Genomic DNA, 16860 nt, shown 5'->3' with positions numbered 1-16860 from the left:
ATATATGTAGGTGATGAACAAGAAGGCATTGAGGCCTAGACGTGATTGCCGATGTGTTTTGGGTGCTTTGCCGACATGTTTTGGATTTGCGTTTTGCATCGTCTTGAAGATTATGCTTCTCGGCTTATGTTTTCCTTGTTTGTTTTTGGCATATGTCGGCTTGAGAAGCCTTTTGGTCAGGACGTGTTTTGTATCTCATTCTTGCTGTATCTAAATTGTAAGACTTGTAAAGATGTTTGATGTATGACATTCCATTGGACTTATGCACGGCTTTCATGGACTATTTAGATTTTGTATATGTATACATATTGCTTCCGCACTTGTAAGCCCCATATTTTATACTCTGATTGTGTGTGAATTTTGGAAGTTGGCCTTCGGTAATCACGGATTACTGGCCATCACGGCACCAAACTACTAGGGGCGGTTTGGGGGCGTGACACTTCTCCCATGCCATTGTGGGTGTTTTTCTTTCTCTGGCGACAGTGGTAGTGGCGTTGGGCAGCGGCGATGGGGACGTTGTTGATAGGGACGGTGGGCTTTCAAGCAGATCTTATTTTCTAGACCACATCTTTGAGCACATCAGTGGTTTTTCCTGGATCATAGCTTTTTTTTTTTCTTTTTTTTTTTTGAGGGTTTGTTTTTTGTTGTTATTTTTTTACTTTTGTTGTTTGGTTGGAATGACCCATTGGTGTCTTATTTGTGTCCTCTTGTTGTTTTATTAATATATTGTTTCTCACGTCCTAATATATATATATATACAAAATAAGTTTATTTTCATTAAATCTAATCACTTTTAAATGAGAAATCAAAGTTTCAAAATAAAAGTAATTTATTTCTCATAATTTCTCACCTAATTTATCTATCTACGACTATTATAAAAGTGTGAAGAGTTTGCAATGTTTTTTACTTTTTTTAATGGCTAGGCTTCTCTCCAATCCAAGATCATAATGAAGCGTGTTGTTGGGCTCGTGGGGCCCATCACAGATCATTCTGATTGTTTTCTCAATCATTTTTCTTTATTTCTTTCTCTTCTTCTTTTTCTATTCATTTTTCGCTATAATTAATAATAGTCTTTTCCGTTGAGGCCAAAGAAGTGTCAACACATTCGCATGACCATTTGTTTGAAATTTAATTTGTAAGAATTTTTCAATCCATACTTGTGCACTAATATTTTATGAATTTTTTTTTTGATAAAAAAAAAAAAGAAAACAAAACAAAACAAAACAAAAGCCAAACACCATAGTAGTTGTTTTATTTTTGAAAGCTACCTATAAAAATTAAAAATAGATAAAATAACTTTAACCTTGTCAACTGATAATGAAATCATAAACTAATTCTAATTCCAAGTTCCATATCAACATATGGTAGTGTTGAAAATGCCCATATTTATGACTCTTGTTCACAATATGTGGGTGGCCGAAGTTATAGTTTTTAATTTTTTTTTTTATTTTTCAAATTTGATATATGGCCCATTCAATTGACAAATAATGTGAACGTATTTATTAACGTTCCTAGAAAGAATTTAATTTTCTAAGATGGACAAATAATTTACCAAGGATAACAGATTTTCTTCTAATATTTTGGGTCTACACATTAATTATTAGTAGATTCACCAACTTTCATATTTAATAATGAAATCACAAAAGATGGACAAATAATTTACCAAGGATAACAGATTTTATTTTTGTTGTTTGGGTCGAATGACCCTTTGGGGTCTTATTTATATAGTCTTGTTGTTTTATTAACGTATTATTTCTCATGTTCTAATATATATATATATATATATATATATTAATAAAATAAGGTTATTTTCATTAAATCTCATCACTTTTAAATGAGAAATCAAAGTTTCAAAATAAAAGTAATTTATTTCTCATAATTTCTCACCTAATTTATCTATCTACCACTATTATAATAGTGTGAAGAGTTTGCTATGTATTTTACTTTTTTTAATGGCTAGGCTTCTCTCCAGTCCGAGATCAGATTGAAGCTTGTTGTTGTGCCCGTGGGGGCCCACCACGAATCATTTTGATTGTTTACTCAATCATTTTTCTTTATTTATTTCTCTTCTTCTTTTTCTATTCATTTTTTGTTGTACATAACAATAGTCTTTTCCGTTGAGACAAAAGAACTGTCAACACATTCGCATGATTATTTGTTTGAAATTTAAATTGTAAGAATTTTTCAATGCTTACTTGTACACTAATATTTTCTGATTTTTTTTTGACAAAAAAAAAAAGAAAAAAAAAAAGCCAAACACCATAGTAGCTTTTTTATTTTTGAAAACTATCTATAAAAATTAAAAATAGATAAAATAACTTTAACATTGTCAACTGATAATGAAATCATAAACTAATTCAAATTCCAAGTTCCATATCAACATAGGGTAGTTTTGAAAATGCCCATATTTATGACTCTTGCTGGCAATAGTGTGGGTGGTCGAAGTTATAGTTTTTCAATTTTTTTTATTTTTATTTTTTAAATTTGATATATGGCTCATTCAATTGACTAATAATGTGAACGTATTTAATAATGTTCCTTGAAAGAGTTTAATTTTCTAAGATGTACATATAATTTACCAAGGATAACAGATTTTCTTCGAATATTCGGGGTCTATACATTGATTATTAGTAGATTCACCAACTTTGACATTTAATAAGGCAATCACAAATGATGGACAAATAATTTACCAAGGTAACAGATTTTCTTCTAATATTCGCGGTCTATACATTAATTGTTACCAAATTCACCAACTTTCATATTTAATAAGTCAATCATAAAAGGAGAATTGCAGATTCTGGAGCCAAAAGAATATCAATGTAAAAATATCAATACTAACAGTATATAATCCCCCTTTTTGTGTACTTGCATATATCTCATGCTTCTTACCAAGAAGTTTTTTCAAAAAAGATTTTCTTGCTTTTTCTTTAAATATGGAGAGGAACCAATCCCAAGGCCGAAAGAAGATTGAAATGAAGATGATAGCCAATGAAAACACAAGAAGGATTTCCTTCTCAAAGCATAAACATGGGATTTTCAACAACGCAAGCGAGCTCAGTGCCTTGGTGTTTTGCTATAAGGGTGCAGGATTTTGGTCAATCTGTGGTATGCGAATGAAAGCAAGGGGAAGTGGATGTATACCTGGTATTAGCAGATCTTCTTGGTGGCCAATTTTGCTTTGCTATGTTTCAATTTTGCTATGCTTTGCCTTATTTTTGGGTTTTTGCTCTGCCTTAGTTTTTGCTGTCAAGCATGCTCATTGCTGGTTCGCTGGTGTATTGGTCTGATGCTACAAGGGCTGATTCTAAGTGCCGGTATGCTGTTGGAAGCAAGGGGAAGTGGGTGTATACCTGGTATTAGAAGATCTTCGTGGTGGCCATGCTCAATGTTTCTGGTTTGATTTCTGGTTGCTGCTTTGCTGTGCTTCAACTTTGCTATGCGTTGCATCATTTTTGGTTTGCTGCTCTGCCCTAGTTTCTGCTGTCGTGGTAAAGTGTATGCATCTTGATGCCGAGCTGCATTTTGCTGTTTTTGTTATTTTTGTTGTTTTTATACCTTGGTGCCTTGTTTGTTTTCCCAACTGTTCTGCATTTTGGTTTGTTGGTCTCTCACCAACTTTGACTTCAGCTTGCCCTTGTTAGGGTCTCGTTCCTTCAGCTCCTAACTGGGATTTGGAGTGTTCTCTTTGTTGCTTTTCTTGTGCCTCTTCTTTATTGATGTTTTTCCATATTCTGTATCTTATCTTCATCAATAAAGTTCTTCTTTTGCTGATCAAAAAAAAAAATGTGGCGTAGATATGGCCATTGTCCTCTTCTCCATGGGAGGCAAGGCTTTCTCTTTTGGAAAACCTAATGTTGACTGGGTTGTACACCGCTTTCTGAACCAAAATGCGCTGCCAAGTGAAGGCGTCTCCAGCCATGCCTTGCGGCATGATGATGCCACTGTGCACCAACTCAACCAACAATTCCATGAGCTGAGCAAGCGATTGAAAGTCGAGAAAAAGAAAGAGAAAATTGTTCAAAACATGAGTAACAAAAACTATGGCTTGCTAACTTGTAGGTTTGATGCATATGTTAATCAACTTGATTTGCAACAGCTTGAACAATTAAAAAGGTCTATGGTGGAGCTTAAGAAAAATGTGGCTCAGAGAGTTGATGAATTGAATTCGAAGGGTTCTTCCAAGCATGCACAAGAAGAAGAGCAAGTGGAAAGCACTGAAATAAATGACAATGATGTTTCTACTATTCCCCATGATTGGTTAAGGTTGCGAGAAATGAAACAATCTGAATAAAAATCGGTTCTGACCTTTTTTGCTTTTACAATGTATTTGATACTCATAGATAACTACATATATCTAGTTATCTATTTTCATGTCTATCTTTGCTATATTCGGATTCCCGACGAATATTTGATATATTTGTGATAGAGTTTTGAAAATAAAATAAATGTTTGTGGTATCGTTATCCTTTGAGAAAAGAAAATAGATGATTTCATTTTTTTATTATCATACTTAGATGAATAAAAAAGTAAAGTATGTGATATAAATGGTTTCCTCCTCTATAAACCCTTCTCCCAGGCCATTGTGGGTGTTTTTCTTTCTCTGGCGACAGTGGTAGGGGCGTTGGGCAGCGGAGATGGGGACGTTGTTGATAGGGACGGTGGGCTTTCAAGCAGATCTTATTTTCTAGACCACATCTTTGAGCACATCAGTGGTTTTTCCTGGATCATAGCTTTTTTTTTTCTTTTTTTTTTTTGAGGGTTTGTTTTTTGTTGTTATTTTTTTACTTTTGTTGTTTGGTTGGAATGACCCATTGGTGTCTTATTTGTGTCCTCTTGTTGTTTTATTAATATATTGTTTCTCACGTCCTAATATATATATATATATATATATAAAATAAGTTTATTTTCATTAAATCTAATCACTTTTAAATGAGAAATCAAAGTTTCAAAATAAAAGTAATTTATTTCTCATAATTTCTCACCTAATTTATCTATCTACGACTATTATAAAAGTGTGAAGAGTTTGTAATGTTTTTTACTTTTTTTAATGGCTAGGCTTCTCTCCAGTCCAAGATCATAATGAAGCGTGTTGTTGGGCTCGTGGGGCCCATCACAGATCATTCTGATTGTTTTCTCAATCATTTTTCTTTATTTCTTTCTCTTCTTCTTTTTCTATTCATTTTTCGCTATAATTAACAATAGTCTTTTCCATTGAGGCCAAAGAAGTGTCAACACATTCGCATGACTATTTGTTTGAAATTTAATTTGTAACAATTTTTCAATCCATACTTGTACACTAATATTTTATGAATTTTTTTTTTTGATAAAAAAAAAAAGAAAACAAAACAAAAACCAAACACCATAGTAGTTGTTTTATTTTTGAAAACTACCTATAAAAATTAAAAATAGATAAAATAACTTTAACCTTGTCAACTGATAATGAAATCATAAACTAATTCTAATTCCAAGTTCCATATCAACATAGGGTAGTGTTGAAAATGCCCATATTTATGACTCTTGTTCACAATAGTGTGGGTGGCCGAAGTTATAGTTTTTAATTTTTTTTTTATTTTTCAAATTTGATATATGGCCCATTCAATTGACAAATAATGTGAACGTATTTATTAACGTTCCTAGAAAGAATTTAATTTTCACAGATGGACAAATAATTTACCAAGGATAATAGATTTTCTTCTAATATTCTAGGTCTATACATTAATTATTAGTAGATTCACCAACTTTCATATTTAATAAGGAAATCACAAAAGATGGACAAATAATTTACCAAGGATAACAGATTTTATTTTTGTTGTTTGGGTCGAATGACCCTTTGGGGTCTTATTTATATACTCTTGTTGTTTTATTAACATATTATTTCTCATGTTCTAATATATATATATATATATATAAATAAAATAAGGTTATTTTCATTAAATCTCATCACTTTTAAATGAGAAATCAAAGTTTCAAAATAAATGTAATTTATTTCTCATAATTTCTCACCTAATTTATCTCTCTACCACTATTATAATAGTGTGAAGAGTTTGCTATGTATTTTACTTTTTTTAATGGCTAGGCTTCTCTCCAGTCCGAGATCAGATTGAAGCTTGTTGTTGAGCCCGTGGGGGCCCACCACGAATCATTTTGATTGTTTACTCAATCATTTTTCTTTATTTATTTCTCTTCTTCTTTTTCTATTCATTTTTCGCTGTACATAACAATAGTCTTTTCCGTTGAGACAAAAGAACCGTCAACACATTCGCATGATTATTTGTTTGAAATTTAAATTGTAAGAATTTTTCAATCCTTACTTGTACACTAATATTTTCTGATTTTTTTTTGACAAAAAAAAAAAAGAAAAAAAAATGCCAAACACCATAGTAGTTTTTTATTTTTGAAAACTATCTATAAAAATTAAAAATAGATAAAATAACTTTAACATTGTCAACTGATAATGAAATCATAAACTAATTCAAATTCCAAGTTCCATATCAACATAGGGTAGTTTTGAAAATGCCCATATTTATGACTCTTGCTGGCAATAGTGTGGGTGGTCGAAGTTATAGTTTTTCAATTTTTTTTATTTTTATTTTTTAAATTTGATATATGGCTCATTCAATTGACTAATAATGTGAACGTATTTAATAATGTTCCTTGAAAGAGTTTAATTTTCTAAGACGTACATATAATTTACCAAGGATAACAGATTTTCTTCGAATATTCGGGGTCTATACATTGATTATTAGTAGATTCACCAACTTTGATATTTAATAAGGCAATCACAAATGATGGACAAATAATTTACCAAGGTAACAGATTTTCTTCTAATATTCGAGGTCTATCAATTAATTGTTACCAAATTCACCAACTTTCATATTTAATAAGTCAATCACAAAAGGAGAATTGCAGATTCTGGAGCCAAAAGAATATCAATGTAAACATATCAATACTAACAGTATATAATCCCCCTTTGCGTGTACTTGCATATATCTCATGCTTCTTACTAAGAAGTTTTTTCAAAAAAGATTTTCTTGCTTTTTCTTTAAACGTGGAGAGGAACCAATCCCAAGGCCGAAAGAAGATTGAAATGAAGATGATAGCCAATGAAAACGCAAGAAGGATTTCCTTCTCAAAGCATAAACATGGGATTTTCAACAAAGCAAGCGAGCTCAGTGCCTTGGTGTTTTGCTGTAAGGGTGCAGGATTTTGGTCAATCTGTGGTATGTGGATGAAAGCAAGGGGAAGTGGATGTATACCTGGTATTAGCAGATCTTCTTGGTGGCCAATTTTGCTCTGCTATGTTTCAATTTTGCTATGCTTTGCCTTATTTTTGGGTTTTTGCTCTGCCTTAGTTTTTGCTGTCAAGCATGCTCATTGCTGGTTCGCTGGTGTATTGGTCTGATGCTACATGGGCTGATTCGAAGTGCTGGTATGCTGTTGGAAGCAAGGGGAAGTGGGTGTATACCTGGTATTAGAAGATCTTCGTGGTGGCCATGCTCAATGTTTCTGGTTTGATTTCTGGTTGCTGCTTTGCTGTGCTTCAACTTTGCTATGCTTTTCATCATTTTTGGTTTGCTGCTCTGCCCTAGTCTCTGCTGTCACGGTAAAGTGTATGCATCTTGATGCCTAGCTGCATTTTGCTGTTTTTGCTGTTTTTGTTGTTTTTATACCTTGGTGCCTTGTTTGTTTTCCCAGCTGTTCTGCATTTTGGTTTGTTGGTCTCTCACCAACTTTGACTTCAGCTTGCCCTTGTTAGGGTCTCGTTCCTTCAGCCCCTAACTGGGATTTGGAGTGTTCTCTTTGTTGCTTTTCTTGTGCCTCTTCTTTATTGATGTTTTTCCATATTCTGTATCTTATCTTCATCAATAAAGTTCTTCTTTTGCTGATCAAAAAAAAAATCCGGCGTAGATATGGCCATTGTCCTCTTCTCCATGGGAGGCAAGGCTTTCTCTTTTGGAAAACCTAATGTTGACTCGGTTGTAGACCGCTTTCTGAACCAAAATGCGCTGCCAAGTGAAGGTGTCTCTAGCCATGCCTCGTGGCATGATGATGCCACTGTGCACCAACTCAACCAACAATTCCATGAGCTGAGCAAGCGATTGAAAGTCGAGAAAAAGAAAGAGAAAATTGTTCAAAACATGAGTAACAAAAACTATGGTTTGCTAAGTTGTAGGTTTGATGCATATGTTAATCAACTTGACTTGCAATAGCTTGAACAATTAAAAAGGTCTATGGTGGAGCTTAAGAAAAATGTGGCTCAGAGAGTTGAGGAATTGAATTCGAAGGGTTCTTCCAAGCATGCACAAGAAGAAGAGCAAGTGGAAAACACTGAAATAAATGACAGTGATGTTTCTACTATTCCCCATGATTGGTTAAGGTTGTGAGAAATGAAACAATCTGAATAAAAATCGTTTCTGACCTTTTTTGCTTTTACAATGTATTCAATTATAGCGACCCCGGTCTTTTCCCATTTGACTATTGTGTCCGGACATAGGTTCCGTAGATTCGGTCATTGTATAATGGTTGTTGTTGTCCCTTATTTTCTCATTTGGAATTATAGGATGTGTTGGGCAGGTTTGTTTCAGGTTGGTTGGGTTTAGAAATCAAGTGTTGCTGTCCAGTATTTTGGATCTTCGCTCGAGCGAGTAGTTTGTCGCTCGAGCGAGCTGTTGTTTTTGGTTCTTCGCTCGAGCCGGGGTTTGGTAGCTCGAGCGAGAGATTGCGTCTGGTTTGGACCTGTAGCTTTGCATTCTTGGCTCGAGCGAGCTTTTCGTCGCTCGAGCGAGTTAGTTCGTTCTTCGCTCAAGCAATAGTTCCTTCGCTCGAGCGTGTGTCTGGTTACAGACCTGAGGGTTTGAGTTCTTCGCTCGATCGAGCTTTCTTTCGCTCGAGCGAGCTTTTGGGTGGTTGGCTCGAGCAAGGCTTCCTTGGCACGAGCGTAGTTTCTCTGTGTCTGGTCGCTCGAGCGACCAAGTCTTCGCTCGAGCGAGCCTGTCCAGTATATATTTACAGCAACGGGTTTTGATCAGTCCTTTTCATCTTCTTTTTGATTCCAAACCCTAGGTCCGACTTCTCCTTCTCCCTACTCACCTTCTTTCTTAGATTTGATCCACTTAGGGTGTGTTTCTACCCTTGATCCTTCATTAAAAAGATTGAGGGAGTCGAGGGCTTTCATTTAATCTGAACATTTGGCGAATTGGAGCACTTTGGTAATTGGACACTCATCTTTGTCTTCACCATTTGTGTTGTTTTCTTCGAGGTAGGGATTTCCTACTCCATTTTATAGGGTTTGTTCTAAGTTTTGGTATTTTAACATGTTGGGATACTTTGGTAAATTTTGGGAAAAACCCTAGTTGTATTATTGAATTAATTTGTATAAGTAATTCATGGAATTGGGAAAAGAGGGTTAAATTCATGGAATTCATTGATTAAATGGCGTAATTGGGTAATTGGTATCATTTGTCTATTGAATTGTTGACATAGTTATTTTCAGTTTAGAAATAACTGTTTTGGGCTATCGGTGGAGGATAGTCGTGATTGTTGTAGACATTGCATGTGGATTAGGAATAACTGAAACTAATCACATTGGTTAAGTCATTAATGTTGACTATGGCATTGATACAGAAAATACGTGTATTGATTGAGCATTGCATTTGCATACATTGTTTTGTGTGTGGTAGGAGATAGGGGATGTACTCCACGGTTTAGGGGAAGATAGGGGATGGACCTCTAAACCGGATTTTGTTTGGGAGGAGATAGGGGATGGACTCCATTAGCATCACTTTTATGTGTGCTTATTTATATAGAAGTGTTTTATTGATACAGCACTAAAATGTGTATCAATCTGGAAGTATGAAGTGTTTGATTTGAGCTTGAGTCTCATTTGTTTGTTGATATTGGAAGGATGTGGATATTATATGTGATTCACTGTTGTAAGTTTGGCCAGGTTCTGAGCCATGTTGATAAAATTGGAAAGTAAAACGTATCTTAGACAATAGTGTCATGAGATTGTAAAATGAAGTAATTGATTATCTTGGTTAACCATCTGTTGAATACTATTGCTTTATTCATTGCTTATAAGTGGTTTAGTATATTTCTACTGGGCTGTGGCTCACCCTTTATGGGAACATCATTTTCAGGTTCAGGTGATAAACTACCTCCAAGGACTTAGCTTGGGAGGGTTTGGCTTCTGGATTGGAGAAGACTACTTTTAGTTAATTGTCTTTAATTATTAGTACATGTAAACATTCAAGCCTAGGGCTTTTCTTATGTTGAGTTAGAACTCATATTTTTGTATCCAAGTGTTGGCTTGGAAAGATGTAAGCCTGTAGGGCGTTTTATCCGATGTTACATGTAATACTTTATTTGGTAATACTCTGATGAATGAATTAATAAATTGTCTTCTTTAAATAATGCATGTCAATGATATATAATGGGTTAATTTTGAGGGCGTTACATCAATACTCATAGAAAACTACATATATCTAGTTATCTATTTTCATGTCTATCTTTGATATATTCCGATTCCAGACAAATATTTGATATATTTGTGATAGCGTTTTGAAAATAAAATAAATGTTTGTGGTATCTTTATCCTTTGAGAAAAGAAAATAAATGATTTCATTTTTTTATTATCATACTTAGATGAATAAAAAAGTAAAGTATGTGATATAAATGGTTTCCTCCTCTATAAACCCTTCTCCCATGCCATTGTGGGTGTTTTTCTTTCTCTGGCGACAGTGGCGGCGGCGTTGGGCAGCGGCGACGGGGACGTTGTTGATAGGGACGGTGGGCTTTCAAGCAGATCTTATTTTCTAGACCACATCTTTGAGCACATCAGTGGTTTTTCCTAGATCATAGCTGGTTTTTTTTTTTTTTTTTTTTTGAGGGTTTGTTTTTTGTTGTTATTTTTTTACTTTTGTTGTTTGGTTGGAATGACCCATTGGTGTCTTATTTGTGTCCTCTTGTTGTTTTATTAATATATTGTTTCTCACGGCCTAATATATATATATATATATAATAAGTTTATTTTCATTAAATCTAATCACTTTTAAACGAGAAATCAAAGTTTCAAAATAAAAGTAATTTATTTCTCATAATTTCTCACCTGATTTATCTATCTACGACTATTATAAAAGTGTGAAGAGTTTGCAATGTTTTTTACTTTTTTTAATGGCTAGGCTTCTCTCCAGTCCGAGATCATAGTGAAGCGTGTTGTTGGGCTCGTGGGGCCCATCACAGATCATTTTGATTGTTTTCTCAATCATTTTTCTTTATTTCTTTCTCTTCATCTTTTTCTATTCATTTTTCGCTATACTTAATAATAGTCTTTTCCGTTGAGGCCAAAGAAGTGTCAACACATTCGCATGACTATTTGTTTGAAATTTAATTTGTAAGAATTTTTCAACCCATACTTGTACACTAATATTTTCTGAATTTTTTTTTTTGATAAAAAAAAAAAGAAAACAAAACAAAACAAAACAAAAGCCAAACACCATAGTTGTTGTTTTATTTTTCAAAACTACCTATAAAAATTAAAAATAGATAAAATAACTTTAACCTTGTCAACTGATAATGAAATCTTAAACTAATTCAAATTCCAAGTTCCATATCAACATAGGGTCGTGTTGAAAATGCCCATATTTATGACTCCTGTTCACAATAGTGTGGGTGGTCGAAGTTATAGTTTTTAATTTTTTTTTTTTATTTTTCAAATTTGATATATGGCCTATTCAATTGACAAATAATGTGAACGTATTTATCAACATTCCTAGAAAGAATTTAATTTTCTAAGATGGACAAATAATTTACCAAGTATAACAGATTTTCTTCTAATATTCTGGGTCTATACATTAATTATTAGTAGATTCACCAACTTTCATATTTAATAAGGAAATCACAAAAGATGGACAAATAATTTACCAAGGATAACAGATTTTATTTTTGTTGTTTGGGTCGAATGACCCTTTGGGGTCTTATTTATATAGTCTTGTTGTTTTATTAACGTATTATTTCTCATGTTCTAATATATATATATATATATATATATTAATAAAATAAGGTTATTTTCATTAAATCTCATCACTTTTAAATGAGAAATCAAAGTTTCAAAATAAAAGTAATTTATTTCTCATAATTTCTCACCTAATTTATCTATCTACTACTATTATAATAGTGTGAAGAGTTTGCTATGTATTTTACTTTTTTTAATGGCTAGGCTTCTCTCCAGTCCGAGATCAGATTGAAGCTTGTTGTTGGGCCCGTGGGGGCCCACCAAAAATCATTTTGATTGTTTACTCAATCATTTTTCTTTATTTATTTCTCTTCTTCTTTTTCTATTCATTTTTCGCTGTACATAACAATAGTCTTTTCCGTTGAGACAAAAGAACCGTCAACACATTCGCATGATTATTTGTTTGAAATTTAAATTGTAAGAATTTTTCAATCCTTACTTGTACACTAATATTTTCTGATTTTTTTTTTGACAAAAAAAAAAGAAAAAAAAAATGCCAAACACCATAGTAGTTTTTTTATTTTTGAAAACTATCTATAAAAATTAAAAATAGATAAAATAACTTTAACATTGTCAACTGATAATGAAATCATAAACTAATTCAAATTCCAAGTTCCATATCAACATAGGGTAGTTTTGAAAATGCCCATATTTATGACTCTTGCTGGCAATAGTGTGGGTGGTCGAAGTTATAGTTTTTCAATTTTTTTTTTTTTTTTTAATTTGATATATGGCCCATTCAGTTGACTAATAATGTGAATGCATTTAATAATGTTCCTTGAAAGAGTTTAATTTTCTAAGATGTACAAATAATTTACCAAGGATAACAGATTTTCTTCTAATATTCAGGGTCTATACATTGATTATTAGTAGATTCACCAACTTTGATATTTAATAAGGCAATCACAAACGATGGACAAATAATTTACCAAGGTAACAGATTTTCTTCTAATATTCGGGGTCTATACATTAATTATTACCAAATTCACCAACTTTCATATTTAATAAGTCAATCACAAAAGGAGAATTGCAGATTCTGGAGCCAAAAGAATATCAATGTAAAAATATCAATACTAACAGTATATAATCCCCCTTTGCGTGTACTTGCATATATCTCATGCTTCTTACTAAGAAGTTTTTTCAAAAAAGATTTTCTTGCTTTTTCTTTAAACGTGGAGAGGAACCAATCCCAAGGCCGAAAGAAGATTGAAATGAAGATGATAGCCAATGAAAACGCAAGAAGGATTTCCTTCTCAAAGCATAAACATGGGATTTTCAACAAAGCAAGCGAGCTCAGTGCCTTGGTGTTTTGCCGTAAGGGTGCAGGATTTTGGTCAATTTGTGGTATGCGGATGAAAGCAAGGGGAAGTGGATGTATACCTGGTATTAGCAGATCTTCTTGGTGGCCAATTTTGCTCTGCTATGTTTCAATTTTTCTATGCTTTGCCTTATTTTTGGGTTTTTGCTCTGCCTTAGTTTTTGCTGTCAAGCATGCTCATTGCTGGTTCGCTGGTGTATTGGTCTGATGCTACATGGGCTGATTCTAAGTGTTGGTATGCGGTTGGAAGCAAGGGGAAGTGGGTGTATACCTGGTATTAGAAGATCTTCGTGGTGGCCATGCTCAATGTTTCTGGTTTGATTTCGGGTTACTGCTTTGCTGTGCTTCAACTTTGCTATGTTTTGCATCATTTTTTGTTTGCTGCTCTGCCCTAGTTTCTGCTGTCATGGTAAAGTGTATGCATCTTGATGCCTAGCTGCATTTTGATGTTTTTGCTGTTTTTGTTGTTTTTATACCTTGGTGCCTTGCTTGTTTTCCCAGCTGTTCTGCATTTTGGTTTGTTGGTCTCTCACCAACTTTGACTTCAGCTTGCCCTTGTTAGGGTCTCGTTCCTTTAGCCCCTAACTGGGATTTGGAGTGTTCTCTTTGTTGCTTTTCTTGTGCCTCTTCTTTATTGATGTTTTTCCATATTCTGTATCTTATCTTCATCAATAAAGTTCTTCTTTTGCTGATCAAAAAAAAATGTGGCGTAGATATGGCCATTGTCCTCTTCTCCATGGGAGGCAAGGCTTTCTCTTTTGGAAAACCTAATGTTGACTCGGTTGTAGACCGCTTTCTGAACCAAAATGCGCTGCCAAGTGAAGGCGTCTCCAGCCATGCCTCGCGGCGTGATGATGCCACTGTGCACCAACTCAACCAACAATTCCATGAGCTGAGCAAGCGATTGAAAGTCGAGAAAAAGAAAGAGAAAATTGTTCAAAACATGAGTAACAAAAACTATGGCTTGCTAAGTTGTAGGTTTGATGCATATGTTAATCAACTTGACTTGCAATAGCTTGAACAATTAAAAAGGTCTATGGTGGAGCTTAAGAAAAATGTGGCTCAGAGAGTTGATGAATTGAATTTGAAGGGTTCTTCCAAGCATGCACAAGAAGAAGAGCAAGTGGAAAACACTGAAATAAATGACCATGATGTTTCTACTATTCCCCATGATTGGTTAAGGTTGTGAGAAATGAAACAATCTAAATAAAAATCGTTTCTGACCTTTTTTGCTTTTACAATGTATTCAATACTCATAGATAACTACATATATCTAGTTATCTATTTTCACGTCTATCTTTGATATATTCGGATTCCAGACAAATATTTGATATATTTGTGATAGAGTTTTGAAAATAAAATAAATGTTTGTGGTATCTTTATCCGTTGAGAAAAGAAAATAAATGATTTCATTTTTTTATTATCATACTTAGATGAATAAAAAAGTAAAGTATGTGATATAAATGGTTTCCTCCCCTATAAACCCTTCTCCCATGCCATTGTGGGTGTTTTTCTTTCTCTGGCGACAGTGGCGGCGGCGTTGGGCAGTGGCGATGGGGACGTTGTTGATAGGGACGGTGGGCTTTCAAGTAGATCTTATTTTCTAGACCACATCTTTGAGCACATCAGTGGTTTTTCCTGGATCATAGCTGTTTTTTTTTTTTTTTTTTTTTTTTGAGGGTTTGTTTTTTGTTGTTATTTTTTTACTTTTGTTTTTTGGTTGGAATGACCCATTGGTGTCTTATTTGTGTCCTCTTGTTGTTTTATTAATATATTGTTTCTCACGTCGTAATATATATATATATATATAATAAGTTTATTTTCATTAAATCTAATCACTTTTAAATGAGAAATCAAAGTTTCAAAATAAAAGTAATTTATTTCTCATAATTTCTCACCTAATTTATCTATCTACTACTATTATAAAAGTGTGAAGAGTTTGCAATGTTTTTTACTTTTTTTAATGGCTAGGCTTCTCTTCAGTCCGAGATCATAATGAAGTGTGTTGTTGGGCTCGTGGGGCCCATCACAAATCATTTTGATTGTTTTCTCAATCATTTTTCTTTATTTCTTTCTCTTCTTCTTTTTCTATTCATTTTTCGCTATACTTAATAATAGTCTTTTCCGTTGAGGCCAAAGAAGTGTCAACACATTCGCATGACTATTTGTTTGAAATTTAATTTGTAAGAATTTTTCAATCCATACTTGTACACTAATATTTTCTGAATTTTTTTTTTTTATAAAAAAAGAAGAAAACAAAACAAAACAAAACAAAAGCCAAACACCATAGTAGTTGTTTTATTTTTGAAAACTACCTATAAAAATTAAAAATAGATAAAATAACTTTAACCTTGTCAACTGATAATGAAATCATAAACTAATTCAAATTCCAAGTTCCATATCAACATAGGGTAGTGTTGAAAATGCCCATATTTATGACTCTTGTTCACAATAGTGTGGCTGGTCGAAGTTATAGTTTTTAAATTTTTTTTTTTATTTTTCAAATTTGATATATGGCCTATTCAATTGACAAATAATGTGAACGTATTTATTAACATTCCTAGAAAGAATTTAATTTTCTAAGATGGACAAATAATTTACCAAGGATAACAGATTTTCTTCTAATATTCTGGGTCTATACATTAATTATTAGTAGATTCACCAACTTTCATATTTAATAAGGAAATCACAAAAGATGGACAAATAATTTACCAAGGATAACAGATTTTATTTTTGTTGTTTGGGTCGAATGACCCTTTGGGGTCTTATTTATATAGTCTTGTTGTTTTATTAACGTATTATTTCTCATGTTCTAATATATATATATATATATATATTAATAAAATAAGGTTATTTTCATTAAATCTCATCACTTTTAAATGAGAAATCAAAGTTTCAAAATAAAAGTAATTTATTTCTCATAATTTCTCACCTAATTTATCTATCTACTACTATTATAATAGTGTGAAGAGTTTGCTATGTATTCTACTTTTTTTAATGGCTAGGCTTCTCTCCAGTCCGAGATCAGATTGAAGCTTGTTGTTGGGCCCGTGGGGGCCCACCACAAATCATTTTGATTGTTTACTCAATCATTTTTCTTTATTTATTTCTCTTCTTCTTTTTCTATTCATTTTTCGCTGTACATAACAATAGTCTTTTCCGTTGAGTCAAAAGAACCGTCAACACATTCGCATGATTATTTGTTTGAAATTTAAATTGTAAGAATTTTTCAATCCTTACTTGTACACTAATATTTTTAGATTTTTTTTTTTGACAAAAAAAAAAAGAAAAAAAAAATGCCAAACACCATAGTAGTTTTTTTATTTTTGAAAACTATCTATAAAAATTAAAAATAGATAAAATAACTTTAACATTGTCAACTGATAATGAAATCATAAACTAATTCAAATTCCAAGTTCCATATCAACATAGGGTAGTTTTGAAAATGCCCATATTTATGACTCTTGCTGGCAATAGTGTGGGTGGTCGAAGTTATAGTTTTTCAATTTTTTTTTTTATTTTTTAAATT

At 33.0% G+C, this 16860-nt stretch overlaps 1 protein-coding gene across 1 annotated transcript; it reads left to right on the top strand.

The window, feature by feature from the left end:
- The first annotated feature begins 3796 nt into the window (after window positions 1–3796).
- On the top strand, window positions 3797–4291 carry LOC114313368 (agamous-like MADS-box protein AGL62). The gene has a single exon (XM_028259758.2). It carries the CDS (start codon window positions 3797–3799, stop codon window positions 4289–4291), a length of 495 nt encoding a protein of 164 aa, XP_028115559.2.
- Window positions 4292–16860: the final 12569 nt, after the last annotated feature.

This window comes from Camellia sinensis, chromosome 12 (assembly GCF_055761805.1).
Source record: "Camellia sinensis isolate YWXY chromosome 12, ASM5576180v1, whole genome shotgun sequence".
Lineage (NCBI taxonomy): Eukaryota > Viridiplantae > Streptophyta > Magnoliopsida > Ericales > Theaceae > Camellia > Camellia sinensis.
Note: the sequence above shows the minus strand (reverse complement) of the source record. Positions and strands in the feature narration are given on the sequence as shown.

Excerpts from the sequence above, each read along its gene's own strand:
- LOC114313368 (XM_028259758.2), top strand. The coding sequence starts at position 3,797 with ATGGCCATTGTCCTCTTCTCCATGGGAGGCAAGGCTTTCTCTTTTGGA.